The following is a 25,147-nucleotide window of genomic DNA, read 5'->3' on the forward strand; positions in this document are numbered from 1 at the left end:
GTCAAACATATATTTTATTCAAAAATAAAAACATCATCGCTTTCTCAAAATCACATAAAACCATATTATAACATTGACTGAGATAAAGAATAAAATGAAATATTAAAAACACGATGTATCTCGCTGCATTGCGCGAGTACGCTTCTAGTATATATATATATATATATATATAAATCTAAAAATGAGCCAATTAATTTAATACCACTATGATATATGATCATATGATAGACGTATATTTTAATATATATAATGATTATATAATTTATTATAATGATAGAACTCCATAAAATAAAATAAAAATTGGGCTTATGATTTGAAAATGACCCTCCAAATTATGCATTAATTGACCCTTACCCAATACCCATGCACCCCACCACCCCCCATATGCCACCCTTGGCCCCCCCTCTATATATACATACATCTTCCCCTTAACAACCACCATCTCATCATCCCATCTCATCTTCACTTTCACAACATACAAAAACTACTCCTTTTCATCACTCCAAAAACCCCTTCAAAAACCATACCATTAAACATTCGAAAATGTTTAGTTTCTCGGGTCAGACTGACTTCGGTGGGCGTCGATGTGTGTGGGTCAATGGTCCGGTCATAGTTGGGGCCGGACCCTCAGGGCTAGCCGTCTCGGCTTGCCTTAAGGAACAAGGCATTCCCTTTGTGGTCATTGAAAGATCCGACTGCATTGCTTCCCTGTGGCAAAAACACACCTACGATCGCTTAAAACTTCACCTCCCGAAAAAATTCTGCCAACTTCCCAAACAGCCCTTCCCCGAGGAATACCCCGAATACCCAACCAAGAAACAATTCATTTCGTATCTCGAGAATTACGCTCAGAAATTCGACATCAAACCGCAATTCAACGAGTGCGTGCAGTCGGCTAAGTACGACGAAGCCTGCCATCTTTGGCGGGTTATAACCGTTTCAACCACTGGGTTGGTCCGGTTGGAAACAGAGTATATCTGCCAGATGCTTGTGGTGGCGACCGGAGAAAATGCTGAAGGGGTAGTACCGGAAATCGAAGGATTAAAAGAGTTTTCCGGTGAAGTCATCCATGCAAAACACTACAAGTCCGGCGAGAAACACAAAGGAAAGAAAGTGTTGGTCGTCGGATGTGGAAATTCCGGCATGGAAGTCTCTCTTGATCTCTCCAACCATAATGCTAAACCAGCCATGGTTGTTCGAAGCTCGGTACGTAATCTTGAAAATGATCATTCAAAAAGATCAAATTTTTTCATTACCCATTAAAACCAACCATCTAATTCATTCATATTCCTTACAGGTCCATGTTTTACCACGAGAAATTTTCGGAAAATCGACATTCGACCTCGCCATGATGCTAATGAAATGGCTACCGTTATGGCTGGTTGACAAGCTTCTATTAATCTTGGCATGGTTCATCCTAGGAAGCACACAAAAACTAGGCATAAAAAGACCATCTTTAGGTCCATTACAACTCAAAAACCACCATGGAAAGACTCCAGTTCTCGATATCGGAGCACTCGAAAGAATCCGATCCGGCGACATTACCGTCGTCCCCGGAATCAAAAGATTCAATTCCAATTCCGTCGAGCTCGTCAACGGCGACACCCTTAACATCGATTCAGTGGTTTTAGCAACTGGGTATTGCAGCAATGTTCCTTACTGGCTTCAGGTGAGCAAAAAAGATTCCATTTCTGCTCTGTTTTTTGGGGGAAAGTCAAAATTGAATCTTTTTTCGGTTTGACTAATTGAAATTTGATCTTCTTGATGAACAGGAAACAGAATTCTTTGCCAAAAATGGATTCCCGAAAACCCCATTTCCAAATGGGTGGAAAGGAAAGTGTGGATTATATGCAGCAGGGTTTACAAGACGAGGACTTGCAGGTGCATCTGCTGACGCCATGAAAATTTCTCAAGATATTGGGAAAGTATGGAAAGAGGAGCTGAATCAGAAGAAACAGAAGGTTCCAACACATAGAAGATGCATTTCAACCTTCTAATTTTCTTTTTAATTTTCCTTTTTTTTAACAAAAAATTGTTAGGGAAATTAATATTTAATTGTGGGGTGTAAAAATATGTAAAAAAAAAACAAGAACTAAAAGAGGTAGAATAGAAGAGGAGCCCTCACCATAAAGCCCCCCAAAATGGATTTAGAAATATGTATGATTTGGGCATTTTGTATACTTAGGATGATGAGGCTATTTTTGTAATTTACTTCTCTCTTTTTTTTTTTTTTTAATGTTTTGTAACCGAAATTATTCAGTAATTATAACAAAAATGACTACGACGACAGATTCCGTCACGATAGCGCTTAGAAACGTTACCAAAATATGACATAAATAAAACTAGTCTTTTTTCCTGTTAACCGTAGGTGTCCGAATCAGCTTACAGACACCTCGACTAAACTAAAGGTATTGAGTTTTTTTAGATTTTTCCCATAAAAACACGCGATCCTTTTTTGAACGTTTTTACATGGTTTGTGGAAAGAAAACATACAACAAAAACGACTTATTTCTGTCATTTATTCCATTTTGTGACGGTTTTAACATCATAATCTGTCGCGAATACTTAGCGAAAGGAATAACTAGTTTTGTGGACAGGGGCATAATGGTCTTTAACAACACTAGTAGTTTTTTGTCTTTTTCAATTAAAATGAAATAAAAAAGAATAATAAATTTTCAAGAAAATAGAAAAGAGAGATATTGAAATGTACAATTTTATATGCATGATGTACAATACAAGATGGTAATGCAGTTGGACAAAGAGCATATTTCCCTTCACTTGGCCCATCCATCCTTCCACATCAGTACAGTTTTCAAGCCCTTTGATGGCAACAACTGAATGTACAAATTATGTACTGCTCATCTTTTTCATTATATTTCTATATTTTAAAAAATATTTTTTTTAATTTAATTTCAATTTATTCCTCAGCAAATTATATTTGTAATTAATATTTTTTTAGTTTTTATAATTAAAAAAGGTGCGAACAGTGGTTTTTCTACAGTGGGTAACACCATTTTAGAATATTCTAGATATATTCTTTTTTTTCTCTTCGACTATAAGCACGTTCAAAAATACACTTTATAAATGATACCCCCATTGGTTATGATTTGCACCGTTAACAAGAAAATGAACAAATTTTACAGCAGTTGAAAAAGAGCTCCGCACAGATGCTAATGCTGGAGATCCAAGAAATTAAAGAGGAAAATAAAATGTTGTTTCGAGACGTGAACTCCATACACGATCCAAACATACGAGCATTTGCTCAAGCTGAATAAGCACGGATTTTGCAAAGGAGGGGTCAACAACGTCAAGAAATGCCGCCTACAGCTACTTTGTTTGGACAATTTCGGTGATCTTGGAGGATTTGAACCAATTTACCAGATTATTAGATTACTAGAATGTGTATCTCGGTTATGTATCTGCTTATTTGGTGGTTATTATGCAATTTTTTTTAACTTGTTTGTTGATTTATTAGTTAATTTTAAGTTGATGCAATTAAATATAATTATGTTAGATACATGTTTTTGTTAAATATATATATAATTGTGTTTTATTAATATAAATCTAATTAATAATATAATACACGTAAATATAATACAAGTAACACGTAAATGATTTTTAGCTTGCAAAGTAAAAATAAATATACATAAAAAAATAGATATCTGGTTAATGTTTCAGCAAATAATACTGAGTTGATATCACATCACTCGACAAATCAAGATAACACTATGACCCCACTTGTTTTTTACTTAATTTGTGGTGGTGAAGGGTCCCATAGTGTTGACTTTCTCTTGTTGGATAAAAGTCTCTTACCCGATAAAAAATGATGTTTTAACCTATATTTTTTACTAAACGGTGCGACCGAGTCAGACGGTTTTTATCCAAATTGTTTTTATTGGTGAACATTTACTAGAAAAATATCTAGTAAACAACTATATCTAGTCGCTGTTTGTTTTCAGATCGAACCTCTTACCTAATTTATGTTGGTAATGACCCTTTAATTACGTTATATGTTAAAGCAAACTATATATATATATATAGAGAGAGAGAGAGAGAGAGAGAGAGAGAGATAGAGAGAGAGAGAGAGAGAGATAAGGTTTCCAACGAAAATAATAATCAAATTAAAAACAGTCGAATTACGTACAAAACCATATGACTTTACACTAACAGTCAATGTAAGAATGTGCAAGCGATGTGGCCCACAACCCTAGGTAGCGGCCAAATTCACATTAGTCATGTGATTTTAATGTAAAATTACATGTGATTCAACGATTTTCTTATTTAATTACTGTTTTCGTATAAACTTGATACCCTATATTATTTTATTATTTGAGCCATCTTTGGAAGATCAATCTGGTTTTGGGCAGATTAAATTCTATTAACATGTGCAAATCATAATTATTTTATTTTATTTTATTTAAATACATTTATATTAATTTAATTGCATTTTATATGCTCAGCATCTTGCGGGTCAAATTTTATTTAAATATAATTATTTGGAAGGAAAATATACCATTTTTTTAAAAAGTTGTTATTTTTATAAATATTCAGAGAAGAATTATTAATTAAGGATTATTAATGGAATCAACAATGTGATGTGATAACTTGATTAAAGTGTTTGGTACTATTATTTTTTAATAAAATTGTATTTATTTAATTTCTTAATTAGTTTTTTAAGTAAATCAAAGATTTTTTATCAAAGAACAAAAACGAGCAAATAATTAATTACGAGCATCAACATCCAAAAACGAAGCAAAACTCCTTCCCCCTCCCCACGATTTTTAAGAAGAAACACGACTCCCGCGTCACTTATTTAAGAACATAAGTGTTTTTGACGCGCTGCAGCATGTCCTTGTAATCTTCAATAATCTTCAAATGGCTTGGACATTTACCAGACAATTCGTCTCGACGATCACCTTATTCCAGCGATTAGTAATAATCCAACTCAATGCTTCTTTCATGCCCAACCCTCCGTTGTTACCTGCTTTATTGTTCCTCTCTGACTCTTCCTTCACATCCCAACTGCTTCACCTTCATGGTTATTGGCCGCACAACAAAATGAGAATCTACCGTGGTTGGCAAAGAGTGTTGCATCTATGTAGATGTTGATCTTAATGGTACCATGATTGGGTCTACTCTACTGTTTCACGCCATCCTCTTTTGTCATAAAGCTTCTCCTTGGGGTACTTTATGAATCTTGAGTCGTTGTCAATTGGGCTAAATTATTATTAGATTCCCCCGCTATTGTATTCGTATGGGTATGCCTTTGATTCCAGCCTCTTCCTTATATTCTGGGCAATGTAATGGGACATCAACGCGTCTTATTCTCAATTCGACCCTCGTTGGGCAGTCTTCCAAGCGGAAAGAATTCACTTATGGGGGAACTTTTAACTTCCACAGTCTCTTCCAAACTCTAGTCTCCTCGGTTCGCAACTGATCGATGTCCTAAATTTTGCATTAGTTTTTAAAATAGGTACTTGAGATAAGAGATAATTTGCTTAATGTCGGGTTAAATATTATGAGAAGATAAAAACTGAAAATTCATGTGTGAATCATGGAAAAAAGGTAATAATTGAGGATGCATATGTGAACGAACGTTACAAACTATTCATATGTAGCTGATGTTTAAGGCGTGAAGGGGATATGTGGAATAAACATGGATCTAAATCATTTAGTAACACCCTAGACACAAAATGATTAAGAGGTTCTTGTCACCATTAAGAGGATACAAAATTTTTGCCAAACACTAAAAACCTCTTACCGATTAAGAGATTAGCTCTGAATGGAACCATTCATAGCTAAACAAACAGCCCCTTGATATTATTTCAACGATATTTAGCTTTCTGATTTAAACCTCATACTATTAATTTAATACATTAAAAATGCCTACTATTTCAATGTTCAATTATTGCCTTCAGTCGTCGGCGGTCCACAAACCCAACTCCCATCACGTGCAAGTTCTTATATTAAACTGTTCGCCCTCACCACAAATATTTGCGTCCTAAAATCTTGAATGCCAATTCATCAATTGAGGTTAAGATCAAGGAAATCATTCATCAACAATCACATCATCATTAATCTGTTTTGTCACCTACCATTTGTGAATAGCTGCCTTCCAGTCAACGTCTCTGTTAAACGGTTTTGACTTCATTTTAGTTCATTAGCTCGATTTTTCAATGACTAAGATTTCAACTTTAATACCGACTCATTGATAGAGTTTAAGTTCATCAATTCAACTCTAATACGTTTTTGGTGAGCCAATAGCTCGATTTTACAAACTCTAAGTTCCGACAACAACAAAAAAAAAATGCTTGCACACATTTACACCATACAGACATGCATTTGCACATCATCGATTTTGCCATAAAAGTTTACCTGTTGTCAAATTGAAAATACTGTTAAATAAGTTTAAATCAACATTATATGTAATGACACTACTTCCAGATACTATATACACATATATTTTTGGGTAACGTACTTTAACTTGATTCCTATTATGAGTAACATATTTTTAAAACTTCTATTTTGGTGTCTAAGATGTAACGTTTTAAACATTTAAGTACCCGGGTAATCGGTTGAAGCATTAACCGGTTACCATGATGATGTGGCGAGTGATGGATGAAATTGTGTTGAGGAGCAAATAATACTGAGTTGAATACCACATAACTCGCAACCTCAGCATGGTAACCGATTAATGTTTCAACCAGTCACTCATATACTTAAATGTTTAAAACTTATATCTTAGGTACCAAAATGAAAGTTTTAAAAATACGTTATCCAGATTAGAAGTCAAGTTAAAGTACGTTACTTTTTCATGCAATTTACCCTTTTGAATAAGATGAGTAATCAATAGCATTACTTTTGCTATTATGATTATTTTATAACAACAAATATTTTTAAACTTTAATGATTTATAATATGTGTTGAATCTGGTCATATTTTAAAACAGTCATATCTTAAAAAGTTCATCATTATGTACGAATTCGGTTTAAATCTCGTCACGTCAAGAACTTCAAAACCATCCAACGTTTCTTTCAATCATTCTCAACACAGTACGAAAGCTTCTTAGCGTCACGCCTACGTTCTATTAAACACTTTCCGTTTCAAGACAAGATTGTTAAATGCATTTATATCGTCAAATTCCAATCCATTTTGATGAGGGTGCAACACATATGTCGTAACTGTAGTTGTACAAACCGTCATCGTAACCTTTTTACACACAAATGTAAATATGCAAGTCACTTTTTACAACTCTTAGTCCCCTAAAAACAAGGAAGCCGGCCATGACCCCAGACAATTTTCAGTTTATTCAGTATTTTATTTATATCAGATATAAAATGTGATTGAACTGGTTTATCAAGCTTTTTCCATTTATTAATTATAACCTCGTTGAATCTTCTAGACCAAAATCAATACAATTTCAATTTTGGTCAAAATTAAATGCCAATTAAATATTTTCATAAATAAAAAATGGTATAGAATTTGAATTATTGAATTGACTGAGACCCACGGGTTCGGGTCACTGTTAACCAGCTGGTGAAAGTAGTCCATGAACTGTTTTGGTCCACACCATATCCATAGGCCATGCAAACCCAAGCATAATCAGAATTCAAAAAATAAAAAATAATAATAATAATTAATTAAATAATAAAAAATTAAAAATTCTCCTTTTTTAAACCCAATAATCCGTACAAATTTAGAAACCAATAATCCGTACAAGCTTACAGATAAACTTTTATATGTTGTTTTATATATGATTTAACACGTGTAAGAATACAATGTTTATATAGTGTTGTTTCATATGTAAAACATTCATGACTTCAAAACAGTTATGAATGTTTCGGATATGAAACAATACTGTGTTTTACACGTGTCATTTCATATATGGAACACCACATCGACACTAGGTTGTAAGTTTGTACGATTTATTGGGTTTGTAAATGATTTATGCATATACATTAAGTAATATAAGTTGTCAATTTGAGACCACAAATGAGACAACTGGTTGATATCTAAATCTTGTCTGGACCATGTGAATACGATGTTTTGTAACAACCTTGTAAAATAATTGAGTAAAAAATATCAGATTCATGCTATTAAATAACATTACGTCAAAGTCAGACAGTTAGTGGTCCATATCCAGCTTAACTCATTTATTCATATGAACTCAACCATACGACTTTTGGATTATGACTTAGAGGATGAACCTAACATTGTTCAACTTGCAACATTCAGATATCCTTAACATACATTTTGTATACGGTTTGTTTTGTTTTTTTGGTTGACTAACGGAAATCCGCTATCTTATTATAGTTTTGTTCAAAATTTTGATATTTTTTAATTTTCAAACTATTCCTTTAATTCTGATATTTTTTATAAATTCTGATTTTCGATGGGTAAATTTTTATAAAAACCCCACTTAAAAAGTTATTCAAAAGTGTATTTATATGCTCATAGACTTGAAATCATGTGAGATCAAAGGTTTTTCATGAGACCCGTAAGACCAATTCTCAACCATTGGATTAGATCTACAATCTAAATATTAATAATCACAAAATTGCCACAAGACTTCTCAATAATCACAAAATTGTCACCGTGCAACTTTAGACCATTAGATCATTAGCTTATAAAGTTGATCAATGAACATAAATTGGTCTTACGAGTCTTACAAAAACCTTTGGTCTCACGTGAACCCAACCCTATGCTTATAACCTTCTTATTTATATTGTTTTAGAATCTTTTTAATAGTATAGTTTGAATAATTATATTTAATAAAATATTTACTTATAAAAATTGAAAAAAAAAACGTTGACAAACACAACCGAACTGATCTCAATCCGTATCGAAAATGATTGTTCTGCTTCGTGTTTCCATTTTGTCCTCTACTAACTTGTTTTGTTTTTGAGAACGAGGATATATATTTGAGAACCCATAAAATTTTGATAATCTTGAGAACTGGTGCATCATGTGCTATTTTACATGATCTTTTTTCCATTTACGATTTGGATTTCGTATACTGATTAGCATATATTTGTTTCACAATGTGCACATTTTTTGTGTTTGTGAAACTAAAAAAGTTCACATTATGAAACAAACACACTGTAAAACAAATATATGCTAATCAATATGTTAAATTCTAGTCTTAGATTAAAAATAATAATGTAAAACAATACTTTATGATGATAGTTCTCATAATATATAAGATTCTGAAATGATTAAACCCGTATATATAACGGGAGTTTAAAATACAAACCATGTAATTCTTACAAACTTAACAAACCGATCTCAACCATACATTTAAATAATCAATGATGTGAATTAAATTAGTTCCTAAATTCACTCCCAACCGTATTTTATAACTGTCTCTAAATTTTAAAATAAACAAGAATATATGGTGTGTGTGTGTTTGTGTGTGTGTATATATATATATATAGGGTTGAGTTCACGTGAGACCAACTTGTTTTCGTGATACCATTTTTTTACATTTGAAACCTTACACTAAAACATTGTAAAAGTAACCTTCACAGTGTTTTTGTTGTGAAAGTTCGACTTTTTTTACCTTCACAGCGTTTTTGTTGTGAAGGTTCGACTTTTTTTACCTTCACAGCGTTTTGCTTTGAGGTTTCTAGTGTAAAAAAAGTGGTCTCACAGGTCTCATAAAAACAGGCTAATCTCCCATGATCCTAGGTGTGTGTATATATATATATATATATATATATATATATATATATATATATAAAACAAGTCCAATCCAGCATAATGATATAAGAAAATTGGTTGTTTTGGATTTATTTGACATAAAACAAATTTAAGAAAAAGAAATGAAGAGTTGACAAAATGAATAAATGCAAGGCAGTGAGTTTGCAGTATATTGAGACAAAATTGAGAAGAAGGCACATGATGACCCATGCCTTTGACCATGTGACCCAAACCCCCCTCAATCCAAATTTTATTTGTCCCTTTCCATTTTGGACCCATCTTACATACATTATCCATTTTTGGATAAAACAACATATCTCATTTATCGTACCAAACATCGCCTAAAATTCCAATTTTTGCTCCTACATGGACCCGTGTTTGTCAACTTAGAGCGGGTTTCTCTTGTAGGGAGTCGTGTAACACTTTTTATCATCACGGATGCTTCCACGAAAGCTACATTGCTATCTCAACACTACTTCTGTAATTTTGATATAGTTGACTTAGGTTTAATATACGTTTGAATTTTTCAATTTTGAGAGCTGTTAAATAGTATCCTCATTAGATATTTGAGCGAAAAGTTGATTATTGTCAACCTCAACCAGCCCCATACTATTCGGAACCCGTCTCCTAGGATTTCATAAGCTTCTGTTGGAGGAAACATAGTTTTTTTTAGAGACCGCAAGGCCCTTCTTTTGACCTTTAATAAGTACATGTATCAAGGAGAGCCCACCATGAACACGAACACACCAAGATCCAGACTCTTAAATGATTCATTTAATGCTTAAGGGTTGGTCCTTATTAAGTGGATTCATTTTCCATGATGGCATGGCTTTTGAGAGAGGACAATCTTTCAAATCTTATTGTAACAAGTCATTCCATATGGATAGGAAATGGGATTTGTGAGTTTCTTATAAGTCTCAAGTTGTGGCCTGCCAATAACTTTCACCTTTCCCCCCTAGGATTATTTTTAAAGATGTCCATTAAGGTTTTAAGTATAAAATTCTTTTGGGCTCCTCCACTATTGTTGATCCAGTCCATTTGTGTTCCGCCCCTACCAGAACGGTATGACGAAGTTCTGGAACTTATTATTTCTTTCGAGATCTGCTCTTAGAATGTGCATGCTTTACTATCACCTTCACCAGATATAGCATAAGTTATGTTACAAGAAGACATAATTTTAGCATTTGCATTCATCTTAGGCATTACAAGTGCAGTTACTAGAGAATCCATTAGTCTTTCAACACTTAAGGGGTTGTTTGGTTGGTTTTCTATTAAGTCCCATATGGATAAAGTTGTCTATGTGGATTAATCTGTCTCTATAGATTGGAAAAGTTTTTGTTTGGAAGGGTTTTTCATAAATGGAAAAAGTGTGTTTTTTAATTAGGAGGGACGAGTTTGGAAAAAAACTTTCTACATAAAGCTCCCCCTTAGAAGCTTTCTAAATAAGTCACTACCAAATAGTCATGTATATAGTACACTAAGTAAGCTGTGAGTCCCATTAAGTTCATTAATTAAGCTACTAACAAACAGCCCTAAGCTATAACTTTTCATATGTGTGTTTGGACACCTGGATATGTTTTTGACAGCCAAACAAGCAAATGTTAGAACTTTGTATTGGCTTATTGTATATCTTGGTGTGCCAATTCAGCCATCTTTGTAAATGGTAAAAAAAAATTCTAGAGAAAAGCAATAACCTGATCAATGGTTATATGTGCTTTTGTTTCTAATGAAGCAACTGAAAATTTGGAGTAGAAAAACAGTACCCAAACTGGCTTTAGTTTCTTATTTTACCCTGTTCTCACTAGCCTTCTGTCTCTCCGAGGCCGTTTGGTTGGTTTTTCATTAAATTGTATATGTATAAAGTTGTCTGTGTAGATTAATCTGTTTGTTTAGATTGCGAATGTTTTTGTTTGAGAGAGCTTTTTTTATAGATGGAGTGAGCATTTTTTTAATTAGGAAGGGTAGTTTTGGTAATTAAAAAAAGTGGCTTATTCGTGTAAGCTACCATGACTATTTGGTAATGACTTAGGGCCTGTTTACTAATGGCTTAATGAGCTTACTGGATAAATTGGCTTATTCGGACAGACAAAATAGCATGTTTACCTTGGGCTTATTCGCTCAGAAATGGGCTTATTCGCCCAGATCAAAAACATTAGTTGTCCAGATTAAGCCATGAAAAAGACTCTCCCTACCCTTATTCGCCCTACCCTTCGCCCAGATCAAAAATTTCCATCGACGCTCTTTCTTCTCCATCGACAGTCAATTGGACGACGCTCTATTCTTCATCGACAGTCGACAGTCGGATGACGCTCTTTCTTCATCGATCGACGCTCTCTTCTCCATCCAAAGAACCCTAATCGGACGACGCTCTATTCTTCATCGACAATCGACAGTCGACGCTGTCTTCTTCTCCATCCAAAGAACCCTANAATCGGACGACGCTCTATTCTTCATCGACAATCGACAGTCGACGCTGTCTTCTTCTCCATCCAAAGAACCCTAATCGGACGACGCTCTATTCTTCTTCTTCATCGACAGTCGATGATGTCTTCTTCTCCATCGACAGTCGATGCTGTCTTCTTCTCCATCGACAGTCGATGCTGTCTTCTTCTCCATCGACAGCCGATTGCTCTAAAGTTCCATATCGATTTCATGATTGTTCGATTTCTGTTTGCTTGTGTTTGCTTGATTTTTATCGATTTCATGTTTGTTTGATTTTTCTTTGCTTGTCTTTGTTGCTAGAAAGAATCAAAGAAACCCTAGCCGAGCCATGAAAGTTGTTTGTTCTGTTTTATTTTCAGGGGTAAATTGGTCATTTATGTTATTCAGATTGATGATTCAGATAGAAAAGTAAACATCAACATAAATTTATCCAGACAGACAAATTTATCCATACAGGACTTAATAGAAAATTTGGTAAACAGCCCCTTAATGACATAGAAAGTGGCTTATTCGTGTAAGCTACCAGTGGGGAGGTTTAAGTAGAAAGCTGTATTTTCCAAACCTGTCCCTCACAATTAAAAAACATACTCCTTTCATTTATGAAAAGAACCCTACCAAAAAAAACTTTCTCGGTCTATATAGACAACATTATCCGCACATGACTTAATGAAAAACCAACCAAACAGCTCTTCTCACTTGGGTTTGATCTTATGTATGATGTTATTTGAATGAAGGGTTAGCAATGCCATATATTTTATGACCAAAATTTAGGCACAAAAGAAACTGAGATAGAGAATATGGTACAAATTCATGGATAAAATATGTAGCAAAAGATTGAAATGGGATGAATTCTAGAATCACAACATCAACAAGCAACTCCTTCTAAACTTCTTGGATCTCATCCAATGCATAGTTGTTGGTTGAGACATTTGCATAATTCACTTTGTTAAATCGCACAACCACCGGGTACCGAGTCTTTGGGTCCTGCACGTTATATTATTCGTCAACATCTCGTACTCGATTAACACATTTGTTGCACACACAGTATTAGTTTTACCTGATCTACAGTCACAACTGATCCCACTCCTTTGAACCAGTAGGACTCCTTCCTCAGGATTCTCACCTGTGTGCAGAAGATCATGTTGTCAACCGGTTATTCTTTGTGCAAGTGTAAGAGCGGCTTGTTTGTTAGCGGCTTAATGAGTTTAATGGGACTCGCAAATTATTCGGTCAACTATATATGATTGTTTGGTAGTGGCTTAATGATATAAAAAGTAAGCTTCTAGCGGGAAGCTTTATGCAGAAAGCCAAGTTTTTTTTTCCATGTCTGTCATTCCATCTACGAAAAACTCTCCCAAATAAAAACCTTTTGAATCTATACCGACAAATTAATCCATACAGACAGCTTTATCCATAGAGGAGTTAATGGAAAACCAACCAAACAACCCCTAAGGGAAGAACCGAAGAAGATGGCCCTCTAGGCACACTTCTGACCAATGTTAGGGACTGTATTTCGGATGAGATATAGGGACTGGATAAAAATCAAGAATCGTGTCGGAAAGCATTTTGCAAATACAATAATTCAACTCTATTCGCCTTGGGTTCACAAATTTCGTATTGGGATAATTATTGAGATTATTCTCTCTTTCAAAGGCTGTGAAATAGAGACACTATACCCAGATTCTCGTTTTACATATTTATATGAGAGAGCGACGGTTATTGGCGGTTAACGGTTATAATCGTTAATGGATAACGTCAAAGGATAGTTACAACCGGATCTGAAAACCGAAACATGCAGGTCCATGCCTCTAGAAACACTGGTCGGGTAGGACCAAAGACTTCTATCTCGACCAAAGGTAGGACTAGAGACGGCTAGCCCGCCCAGAGACTCGACCAGAGACTTGTAAGATTTTTTAAGTCTGAAAATCACAAGTCTTGGACGCACAGATCCAGACTTCGCATGCATTGTTTCAGAGTACCGCCAAGGGGCTCCGTCCCTTGGAACCATGCTGCGCCCCTAGAGCCCCCCAAGGGGGAGAAACCCCCTTCTTGACCCCCACTTTATGACAATCTAAGGCGATAGTGGCAACATTTGTAAGTGTGAGTGTGCACTCTGCACTTCCTAACTAGAGTGCACACTCACACTTACGTATGTTAGCTTCATCGCCTTAATCGATCTCAAGTAAATCACAATTAGACCAAAATGTTTGATGACACTAAAATCACCAACAACCAATAACAAGGGGCCATTTACCACCACAAATTGGGTAAGCACTAACGCGGTAAGAGTGTGGTTTGGTTCAACAATAATCATTGGGTGTGTTTGGTACAATGGATAAGATTGAATAGAACAGGGATCACTATTTCAGGTTTGGCAGGACTTTTATATGAAACATGGTGGAATGGAGTGGAATAGACGTGTTTCACCCTTACCCGTGGAACAAGGTGGAATAATGTATTTTATCAATATAACCTCAAAATAGAACTTAATTCTCTTCTAAAACATCGCATACGTCTCCCTCTTTACACTTTATTCATCTTTTATTATCGTAATTTTTGTTTTTAAATATTCACTTTACCGTTCTCAAAATATTAGATTTATACGGAATCTATATTTTGATTAATTTATGTAATTTATTAAATACTAATAATAGAAAATAATACAGAAAATGTATAAAATAAAATTTGAAAACCACATAAACTTTTAATTTGATGTTATTTTAGTTGTCTGACAAAAAACTTTCTAATGATATATTTTATTATAAAAACATTTATTTTATTATTATTTAATAAATTACATAAGTTAATCAAAATATATAAACAACTCATCAGGAATAAATTGTTCATTTTATTTGTCAAGTTCCGTCTTATCTAACGATGAACAGTTGTTTTGTTTTTATTCTATCCGGATACCAAACTAACAAGTGAGCATCTTCGTCAGCATCATGGATCAATAACCAGGTAAGTGGCTAGTAAATGATAGAGTAATTATTTAAGATCAAGATCCCACCTAATCAACTCTTGATCTTGACCCATGATATTAGTTACTCATTTTGCTCTCATGAGGAAGTTTCAAACGAGAAAACAAGAAAAACATACTTAATGTACAAAATTACATCTGATTTTACATTAACATCAAAAAAATAAAAGAAAGTGACTTTTGAACCTGTATGATTTTGTACATGTATATATATATATATATATATATATATATATATATAAAGAGAGAGAGAGAGAGTTTGTTTCAAATACAACCCATCGCATTTGTACAACCAATACAACCCAATAAATTGAGATATTTATGGAAATGATGAAAGTTTATTTATTATGATTTGAATATTTATGGAAGATGAATATGGTTCATTAATTATTATCAATACTTTATATTAGGAAACAACCAAAACTTCTATGAAATCACATATCAATCAAATGAAATGAACGGTTGAGATTGGGTTGTATTGATTGCACAAATGTCAAGGGTTGTATAATAACCAACCTCATATATATGTGTGTGTGTGTGAATTATGTATGATTTTGTATGTGAATCATATATAATTTTGTACATTAATAACTTTTTTCTTGTTTCCTTAAATTTTAGCGTTCTCGTTTGAACTTGCCCTTTGCTCTCACAAGTGATCTATTATTTATTGCCATTTATTCTTTGTGATTATTCTTGTAAAATTGTACCTATAGATAACAATGTTCAATATCACCTAAAGTATTGTGACTTCATACAAGTCTTAAGGGCATGTTTCTTAGCGGTTTAACGAGCTTAATGGGACTCGCAGCTTATTCGGTCAGCTATATATGATTGTTTTGTAGTGATTTAATGATATAGAAAATGGATTATCGGTAAGCTTCCAAGGAGGAGCGTTATGAAGAAAGCCAAGTTTTTTCCTAACTTGTCTCTCTCAATTAAAAAACACGTTCCTTCATCTATGAAAAAACCCTTCCAAACAAAAACCCTTTTAATCCATACAGAAAGATTAATCCACACAGACAAGTTTATTCATACAGGATGTGATGAAAAACCAACCCAACAGCTCCAAAACAATCAGTTGCTGGATGAATGGAATCAGAATTTAACAGTAACAATACTCTTATCTAATATGAGAAGAGGGTGAATATCTGCATTGTAATTTTGATTTGTAAGGGGATGTTTAGGGGCTGTTTGGTTGGTTTTCCTGTATCGATGAAGCTGACTGCATGGATTAATCTGTGTACATGGATTTTCATATATGGAAGGAGTGTGCTTTTTATTTGGGAGAAACATGTTCGGAAAAACTTGGCTTTCTACATAAAGCTCTCCTTAGAAGCTTACTGAATAAGTCACTTCCTATGTCATTAAGTCACGACCAAATAGTCATGTATATAGCTCAGCGAATAAAGTGAGTCCCATTAAGCTCATTAAGCTGCTAACAAGTGTTGATTGTCTCTTACTCGTTAAGAGCCTTTTACCCCATAAGAGATAATATTGTTTACCTACACTTGTAACTTATCGAAATTGTTTTATCGGAAAATATTTGGTAAACCACCATTAGCCTGAACCTCTTATCTTAAAGTGCACTCTTACCCATTTAGCGCTTACCCAATTTGTGCCGGTAAATGTTATTGACTCAAGTGTGTTGCTTTCGCCTAGGACATAAAAATTGTTATGATAATTGTAGGATACGATTGGGTTTTCGGTTTCTATTCGAGGCTAAAACTCGGGAGTCTGATGGAAGTTTTTAACATCCTGTCCTACTATACATCCTCTATCGAGATGAATTGAGAACCAATTATTCATGTGTATCATGTGGATGTACATACTAACCAACATATAAATCATGTATGGATAAAGTTGTCTATGCGGATTAATATGTCTATATAGATTGTAAAAGTTCTTCTTTTGGTTTAAAGGGTTTTTTATAGATGAAAAGAGCGTGATTTTTCAATTGGACAGAGAAGGTTCGGAAAAAACTTGGTTTTTTGCAAAAAAATTCTCCTAAAAGTGGATAGAACAAGCCACTTTCTATATCATTAAGCCACTACCAAACAATTAATATATGTGATGAAAAACCAACCAAAGAGTCACTATTCTTGTCTTGTTATATATGGAGATAGATAGATAGATAGATACCTTGGTTCCTCTCTTGGGTCCAATTGGTGGTGGCTTAGGCTTCTCTGCGATGGTGCTGGTGGTTGGTTCACCGGCGGCAGGTGGTGGCGCGGCGTCTTCAGCAGCCCTGACAACCAATCTTGAAGCCCTGGTATTTTGGGAAGGTAAGAGAACCACCATATTGGGCTTAATTGTGGTTGTGTTGGAGGTGGTGACATTTGGTGTCACCATAAATCTTGAAGCAGCAGATGCCATACTGCAACTTGCCATTTTCACTTGAAGATGATGATGATGATGAACAATCAAATTTCAAATTTGGGGGTTTTGATCCGATCCAATCCAATCCAATGGGAGGCATCTTTTTCTTGAGTGAATGGTGTTGGTCTCAATTGAGACAGCCACTAAAGTGTTGCCACCTGGATATTCATATCCTTCCATTGGATAATGTTGTCCCACGCCATTTGCTTTCTGAACTCAGCCCATTCACTACCTATCCAAATCTCATTTAGATTTGCTTCTATTTATGGAGATGGTGGTTTTTAGTTTTTAATTACTTTTTTGGTCTAAATCTAATGGTTATAAATTTGAATATTATAATGGTATTATTCGGTTACTTATACATTACTATTTGGTATTTACTTAATAATATATTGGTTGTGTACCCGTGTAATGCGACGTGCCGTGAATTTTAACGATTTCGAAGTTTCATTGGTTTTATTAGAAAATATTTAACGATGATATAAGTTTAACTTGGTCTTTACATATTAATACAATTTGAATAAATAAAAGTTGTGGTTCTAATTACAGTCTATCGATGGAAAAAATTGTATGACACTTTAAAATCTAATATATTTAAAATCTAACATATTTAAACGACTCCACAGATGTGTTCGATTTATACCAAAAGCAAATAATCACAAGATCGAGAGTGAACCCGATAGTTCTAGAGCAATTGAATAGAAGATGAATGTGAGAACTTTTAATAACTCGTGGTAAATATCAGTTTGAATCTCACCTTGGAGGACGGGGAGAAGACATAGAGGTATGAGATGGTGAATACATGAGTGAAATGTGTCAAAAATATCTTGGGAACATGAAAATAAAAGATAATAATGCGCATTGGTAACTTGTACTATATGTTATTTTAATTGTAGATTAAGATATTTTAAGACTGAATGCATAAAAAATTAGTATTTAATGCATTATGTGTTGTTTTTAAGACTTTGTGCATAAATGTATAGTACTATGTGCATTAAAAGTTGTTTTTAAGACTTTTGATAAATCTGATTTATAAGGTAATATAGATAAAGTGCTTACTCGGTAAGTTTAGGGAGAGTTTTATATAGAAAGTCAAGTTTTTCCCAATTTGTCCCTCTCAATTAAAAAAACACATATTTTCCATTTATGAAAAACCATTACAAACAAAAAAAACTTCTCAATTTATACAGACAGAATAATTCTGACAGTCAACTTTATTTATACAGATGTTAATAGAAAACCAACATAATAGAAAATAAACTGGCTACTACATTGTCCTAAGAAATGTTAGTGTTTAAATTAGAAGCGTTAATAAAAATGTTTTAGTTGTTAGTTTAATTTAAAAATATCCCTTAATAAGGATACAAGTATTATGGCAGTCGGTTTTATTCATACAGAAGTTAATGAAAGGCAATTTGAGAGATCGATGGGAACAGTCTAATTATGCAACGTCAAATGGTACTTCTAAGGTGTCCTCTTTGGAGAACTGATTAGTTTGTGGTAGCTGTCAGATTCAATGTGAATCATTCGTTTGAGATATTTAAGGATATTTCTTAAATGAGCTAAAAATGTAATATAATAATTATATTTTTGACAACTAATCAAACTATTTAATTAATTTTTTAAAAGAAATTATTTAATTAAAGTTAGCTACCTAGAATATCAATTATCTAATATAGATCGTATTTTAAAGACGTTTGTGACTCAACGTGTATCATACTGATAACGTTCATAATGTTTCACGTGTATCACAATGTATTTTTTTTGTTTTATGAAATGTATCATAGTGTGCATTTTTGCTATTTTTATTGTTTTACAAAGTGTATCACATTGTGCATCTTGTATGTATATCTGAGTATCATAGTGAATATCGTTTGTAGATATCACAATGTGTATCTTATGTTCATATAAAGTTCATCGGAGTAAGATTCGCCGGAGAGGGAAAGAGGAAGATGAAAGAGAATATTTATAAAATCCTTAAAATGCCCTTAATTTATATTTTAAGTTAACATTATCAAAATTATTAATTTTCTAATTTAACTTTTAATTTATGATTAAGATTGAATCTCACGGTTACTACAAATAAAACAATTCTCGTTTGATTAAGCTAATGGAAGAGAGAACATTATTAGTGCTAAATTAAGGTTTAAAGGGTAAACTTTTTTTTAATTAAATTGAATATTCAACTTGCTTTGCGAGCCGACTAATCATAAAATGACCACCTACTTTGTAGATAGTCTAGAATCACCGTATTTGAATCTTCGTAATCACAATAGGATTTTTATTCCTAGTTGGATTTGAAAATGGTAGTTTTTGACTCCACACGGGTGGTTTGAAGGGGTAAACTTGATATCACGATGAAATGGTTACCAATTTGATTTTGGCGCTTAATTAGCCTTTGCAGATTGCAACTCATATTTTTCAAAAAAAAAAATTAGGGATTGTGTATCCTAAATTTCAAAGCAACGATGCGCAAGAACACCACGAAATTCAAGTCTAACCCTGGTAAAAATTCACAACACAACATTCGGAGTTCTTCAATTAGAGATATCATTGGAGATCGTCGCTTCAATGGTCACTTTAGCCATGCAAATACTCATGGAACTGAAGGTAATTTGATTAAATTCGAAGTCAGTTTGTAATATTTTTCTCTGACCTATTTCCCTCCAAATTTGTGTGATTTTCTTACATGGAATGCATTTTGTACCTTTGAAGATATATTATGCTGGAATTGATTACCGACAATAATCGTGTTTTTCAATTTGGTGACATGATTATGCTGTAAGATATGGAAGATCTAACTATCATCGCCGTTTTGAGTTTTAATTATTGCTATTGCTATTTGAATCTGTTTTTGGTGATAGCACTGAAGAAGGTAAAACGAATGAAAGTTGGGGAAGCTGAAACTGATGATCTCCCTGATTTGGAACGAAATGATTCTTCCATTCAATTTGAAGTTACTGAGGATCTAAGACGTAAGTTCTCATCTTCTACAAACCTTTGACCTTTACTGTGAATAAATTCTATTACTAGTATCAGTCAAACCATTCTAGAATTTTGTTTGATTTTTGCTTTTTTGTGGTATCAAAGGAGTAAGTTTAAAGATCTGAATGTAGGGTTTTTCTAGAATTGGTAGTGGCTTTATGATATAGAAAGTGGCTTATTCGGTAATCTTCTAATTAAGAGCGTTATGCAGAAAACCAAGTTATTTTTCAAACCTATACCTCCCAATTAAAAAAGACACTCCTTCCATCTATGAAAAAATCTTCCCAATCTATACATACAAATTAGTTCACACATACAGCTTTATCCATACAGGACTTAATAGAAAACCAACCAAACAGCCTCTTAGCTTATTTTATCCTTCCACCAATTCTCAAGAACATTTTGGTACCTGATTGTGAAGTATAATGACTTTATGAATCTAGGTTGCTGTGGAGATTTTTCTGCAAAGACTTCTGAGTATGCATTCTTCAAGAAAATGAAGGAGAATACTTGTAGCGACGTAAATGTACATCTGAAATATCATGACAACCAATTAGACAATCTTCAACAGAGTGATCGTTTCACAAGAGAAGGTTCGTACTTCTCATTTCTGTGTTCCCCATGGATATTTTTGCTGTCATGTCAAAGTTGGGACTTACAAGTTTCTATCACATTGACGGTTACAAGAAGTTATATTTTGCAGAGATCCATGATGTGCAGAAAGATATCTTTAAGTATGGCAGATCTTCATTTCCTGCTGAGAAAGGGAGAGATGATGATACCCACTATTCCTTTCTTGCAACCCCATGTTGTGGATTAAAGAACTCTGGTGAGAAAATGTGATGAGACAGGATGCATGAAATAATTAAGCATTACTTTTATCCTAGAAGCATGTTTAACTCGTGATTTGATGCAGAGGTGAACCATGGGCTTGGAGCCGGCAGCACAAGTGCTCAAAAAGTTAGACCTGGTGAATATAACTGGTTGTCTCCATCAGTCGGCAGCAAAACAAAGACCTCAGGTGAACATTCATCAAGCAATGAGATCAGGGTAATTTTATATATTGTATGATGGTTATATCACTGGGAAAATAGACCAAAATTGCTACTCTTTCCTTGATGTTCTTCCCCTAGCTACTAGTCAGAAAAGAGAAACCGATTTCTTTTCTCTGAATATAAAGAGCTTATCTGTCTTCTCAAATTTCTTCATCTTAAAATGTGTTAGAATCAACCAAGTTAGACAGATTTCTCTTAATCAAAGGCCAAAACTCGAGGTTGAGATAGCCATAAAAAACACGAGCTGCCACTCATCAACTCACTTTAACCTATATGTTACCAACACTAATTATGGGCTGTTTGGTTGATTCAGTTAAGTCCTGTCTGGATAAAATTGTCTATGTGGATTAATATGTCTGTATAGATTGAGAATGTTTTTGTTTTGGAGGGTTTTTTCATAGATGGAAGGAGCTTGTTTTTTATTTGGGAGGGGCAGGTTTGGAAAAAACTTCGCTTTCTACATAAAGCTACACCTAGAAACTTACTGAATAAGTCATTTTCTATATCATTAAGTCACTACCAAACAGTCATGTATAGTTGACCGAATAAGATGCGAGTCTTATTAGGCTGCTAACAAATAAGCCCTAAGGAAGATAGTGAATTTCTTAATGATTTTGGAACTTCAGGTGATAGATGGATATAAATTATAATTAAGGTGATGCACCATATGGATACCTAGGGTTGGGTTCTGGTGAGAAGGAGAGTTAAGATGAGAAACGTAAGAATGGATCTCCGCCCTTGGATGCACATTAGACTGAGATGCACTGAGATGAGATGCACCGGATCAATCCCCGTATCAAGCTCATTCATGGGTGGGTTTGAGATTAAAGCTGATTAAAGGTCCAGATCATTTCTTACGCTTCTCACCTTAACTCTCTTTCTCACACGATCTTTCGCCTGGATACCTATACTCCTATTTATCAAGTCCCTACGGCAAAAAGATCTCATAGATTCTAGAGGGAGACTGAGCAATTCTATATTCTAATTTATAATTCCAAATCTACTAATCAAGTAATCATTCTTGGTGATCTATTCATATATGTTCGGGTTATGAGCTATTTATGTTTAAGAAGTAGACTTTCCTCTAGAGAGGGTTGGGTTCCGGTGAGAATGAAAGTTATAGTGAGAAGGGTAAGAAGGGATCTCCACCTTTGGATGGACTCCATCCTTGAGATGCACGGAGATGAGATGCCGAGCAATTCATGGGTGGGGGTGAGATTAAAAGTGATCAAGGGTTAAGATCTCTTCTTACCTTCTCACCTTACTCTTCTTCTCACACAATCCTTCATCTTCCTCTAGATATATCATCATAACATGCATGAAACCTCTTATTTCTTCACACTTAACTAAGCCAGTCGGTTTAAGCACTGCAAAACATAACATGTCTATACGGTAGGCGACAAAGGAGTATTTTCAGCAAAGCGGGAGAAGTTACGCCACTGGGTTGCAGATAAGTCACTAAATGAAGCCAACGAGCTCTCTTCAAAAGGGTAAATGCTTATACAGTCTTATTGTTTCTCAATCCGTCGCCTTTATTTGGTAAACATCTTAATTAGTTATATTTTCTCAGGTTTGATTTGGTTTCTGTTCTAATCAGTAGGATACTCCCAAAGGTTCAGGAGAATAACGTATGATCTTCTAGTTTGTTAATAGATGTAAATATTCATTCTATTTGCTACATATGCATCGTTTTTTTTTTTTGCTAAAGAGTTGGTATCTGGCAGCGTCGTAGGGATCCCATGCTTGGTCAAATTAAAAACGTTTCCAAATGCAAGCTATCTTATTTTTCCGAGTCTGAAGCAGCAAAGCCAATCAAGAATCAAGAAGCTTACAAAAGAAAGTTGGCCAAGTCTCGTCATTTGTCATACTTGGATGATGGTTTTTCCAGATCAACACGGGAACTCATAGATACAGATCTCCTGGAATGGGATCTTATGGGCTCAGAATCTTGTTCAGCTGGTCATGCTCGAAAATCTAGTTTTCAGTATAATCGCAGCCGAACAGAAGGTGGTTTCAGAATTCCAAACTTTGCCATTGAGGGTATTGTATCTTTCGACGAAGCACTTTCTAGATACGAATCTAGCAACTTCATGGAGATCGAGGAATTGGAATTTGATAATGGACCTAAACTCTTGGAAAAGCCACGAACTCTCTTGTTGGGTTGGGAGAACGACAGTTTTAAAGACGGATTTCATCTTTCTGCACTGGATTCACCCACAGAAATCAACATGTTTTCAGACGATGATTACCAGCTTTGCCTGCCCGATAGGTTCATATCTCCCAAAACTCGCCCCAACTCTCCATATTACCTTTTAGATGGCGTTTTTACTCCTTATATCGATAGATACCGTGAAGAAAAACATTTTCCGGCGGCGTCTGCGTACACTCCAAAACATCTTACGCTGCCGGTAGAAGATTGCAGCATCGACATGCCTCCTCAAGATTACATTTGGTCCCCGAATTATGAGTCGTTAAATGAGAAAGAACACAATGTTGGTTCAGAAGCTTTTCTGTTCCTGATTCAATCGCCTGCCGATAACCTCGCACGCTTTCTCAACACGGGCTTACGTTCGTTTGTTGTCAATGATGAAAAAGTGTACGGCCTGGATCGTTTCATGGAAGGTAGGGTGAAGGATTACCATCCATTTAGCTGCATGGAATCATTTCATGATAAACATTTTGATCACATTGGGTACCCTTTGCTGCTTCATGATTCAAGCAAGAATGAAAGGAGATGATTTCAGTTGAATAAGATAAATGTGGGTTTAGTGAAATGTGGAACCAGGATTTTTATCCAACAAATGCATCATTAAATTGCCGCTCAATATGTTTTTAACCTAATTTCAACGTTTTAAGAGATTTTTTTAAACGCATGCAATTTTTTGTTTTTTCAGTTGATTTCGAATGAATTTGAACAATTTAAAATAAAATACAAACAATGCCTAGCTTTATATTATCAGTTTAAATTATAATACAGTCTGAAATTCTTTACAAGAAAAATACGAACTAATTTTTTTTTAACATTATAACTTTTTAATGGATAAAATAAACAATTTAAACAAATTCAGATATTTATCGATTTTCAAAATCAAATAGTATTATTGATACTACATCTAATTAGAAAAAAGTAAATATTCAGACTAGTGGTGACGTGCATGAATCTGGTTAAGGAAAATACAAAACAAAAGCGAATTAAAATTAAAAGAAAAAACAAAAATAAAAATGGATGCTCATGATATTTGCACAAGTGTCAAGTTTTCATTGGTTGCTTTCTTTGTATTAAAAATAAAGAAAAAAGTAAATGTTGAGAGTGGGATTTGAACCCACGCCCTTTCGGACCAGAACCTTAATCTGGCGCCTTAGACCAACTCGGCCATCTCAACTTGTTGTTTATTTTTTCACTTCTATTTTAATATGTACAAATCATCATCATATTTTTTTAAGCCACAATTATCAGATTTAATTAAAGCTAAAAAAAGTCAGGTTTTTACTCATTTTCGAAAATATAATTATTTCAATATTTAGGGGGTGTTTAGAATTGCTTATTTGAAACAACTTATACTTTTCTACAAAATTATTTATCAATTTATTATAAGTCAGAAGTGTTTAA

General features: G+C 34.2%; 2 protein-coding genes and 1 non-coding gene across 3 annotated transcripts; 1 reads left to right on the forward strand and 2 right to left on the reverse strand.

Moving 5' to 3' along the window:
* Positions 1-534: 534 nt before the first annotated feature.
* LOC112507625 (probable indole-3-pyruvate monooxygenase YUCCA5) lies at positions 535-1,997 on the forward strand. The gene is made up of 3 exons (XM_025112273.1): positions 535-1,206; positions 1,298-1,669; positions 1,773-1,997. Exons 1-3 carry the CDS (start codon positions 544-546, stop codon positions 1,995-1,997), a joined length of 1,260 nt encoding a protein of 419 aa, XP_024968041.1. The 5' UTR covers positions 535-543.
* Positions 1,998-12,864: 10,867 nt separating this feature from the next.
* On the reverse strand, positions 12,865-17,579 carry LOC112507293 (photosystem I reaction center subunit IV, chloroplastic-like). Its single transcript, XM_025111819.1, has 3 exons — positions 17,261-17,579; positions 13,199-13,264; positions 12,865-13,125 (listed from the first exon to the last, which is right to left on the reverse strand). Exons 1-3 carry the CDS (start codon positions 17,507-17,509, stop codon positions 13,024-13,026), a joined length of 417 nt encoding a protein of 138 aa, XP_024967587.1. The 5' UTR covers positions 17,510-17,579; the 3' UTR covers positions 12,865-13,023.
* Positions 17,580-24,839: 7,260 nt separating this feature from the next.
* On the reverse strand, positions 24,840-24,920 carry TRNAL-AAG. Its single transcript has one exon. It is a non-coding gene; the product is annotated as a tRNA-Leu (tRNA).
* Between the last annotated feature and the right edge of the window lie 227 nt (positions 24,921-25,147).

Source organism: Cynara cardunculus (assembly GCF_001531365.2).
Source record: "Cynara cardunculus var. scolymus isolate 2C chromosome LG 2, CcrdV1, whole genome shotgun sequence".
Lineage (NCBI taxonomy): Eukaryota > Viridiplantae > Streptophyta > Magnoliopsida > Asterales > Asteraceae > Cynara > Cynara cardunculus.

Coding starts and splice junctions, on each gene's coding strand:
- LOC112507625 (XM_025112273.1), top strand. CDS start 544: ATGTTTAGTTTCTCGGGTCAGACTGACTTCGGTGGGCGTCGATGTGTG. Junction 1,207..1,297: donor CCATGGTTGTTCGAAGCTCG/GTACGTAATCTT, acceptor TATTCCTTACAG/GTCCATGTTTTACCACGAGA. Junction 1,670..1,772: donor ATGTTCCTTACTGGCTTCAG/GTGAGCAAAAAA, acceptor CTTGATGAACAG/GAAACAGAATTCTTTGCCAA.
- LOC112507293 (XM_025111819.1), bottom strand. CDS start 17,509: ATGGCAAGTTGCAGTATGGCATCTGCTGCTTCAAGATTTATGGTGACA. Junction 13,265..17,260: donor GACCCAAGAGAGGAACCAAG/GTATCTATCTAT, acceptor TTCTGCACACAG/GTGAGAATCCTGAGGAAGGA. Junction 13,126..13,198: donor CAGTTGTGACTGTAGATCAG/GTAAAACTAATA, acceptor TATAACGTGCAG/GACCCAAAGACTCGGTACCC.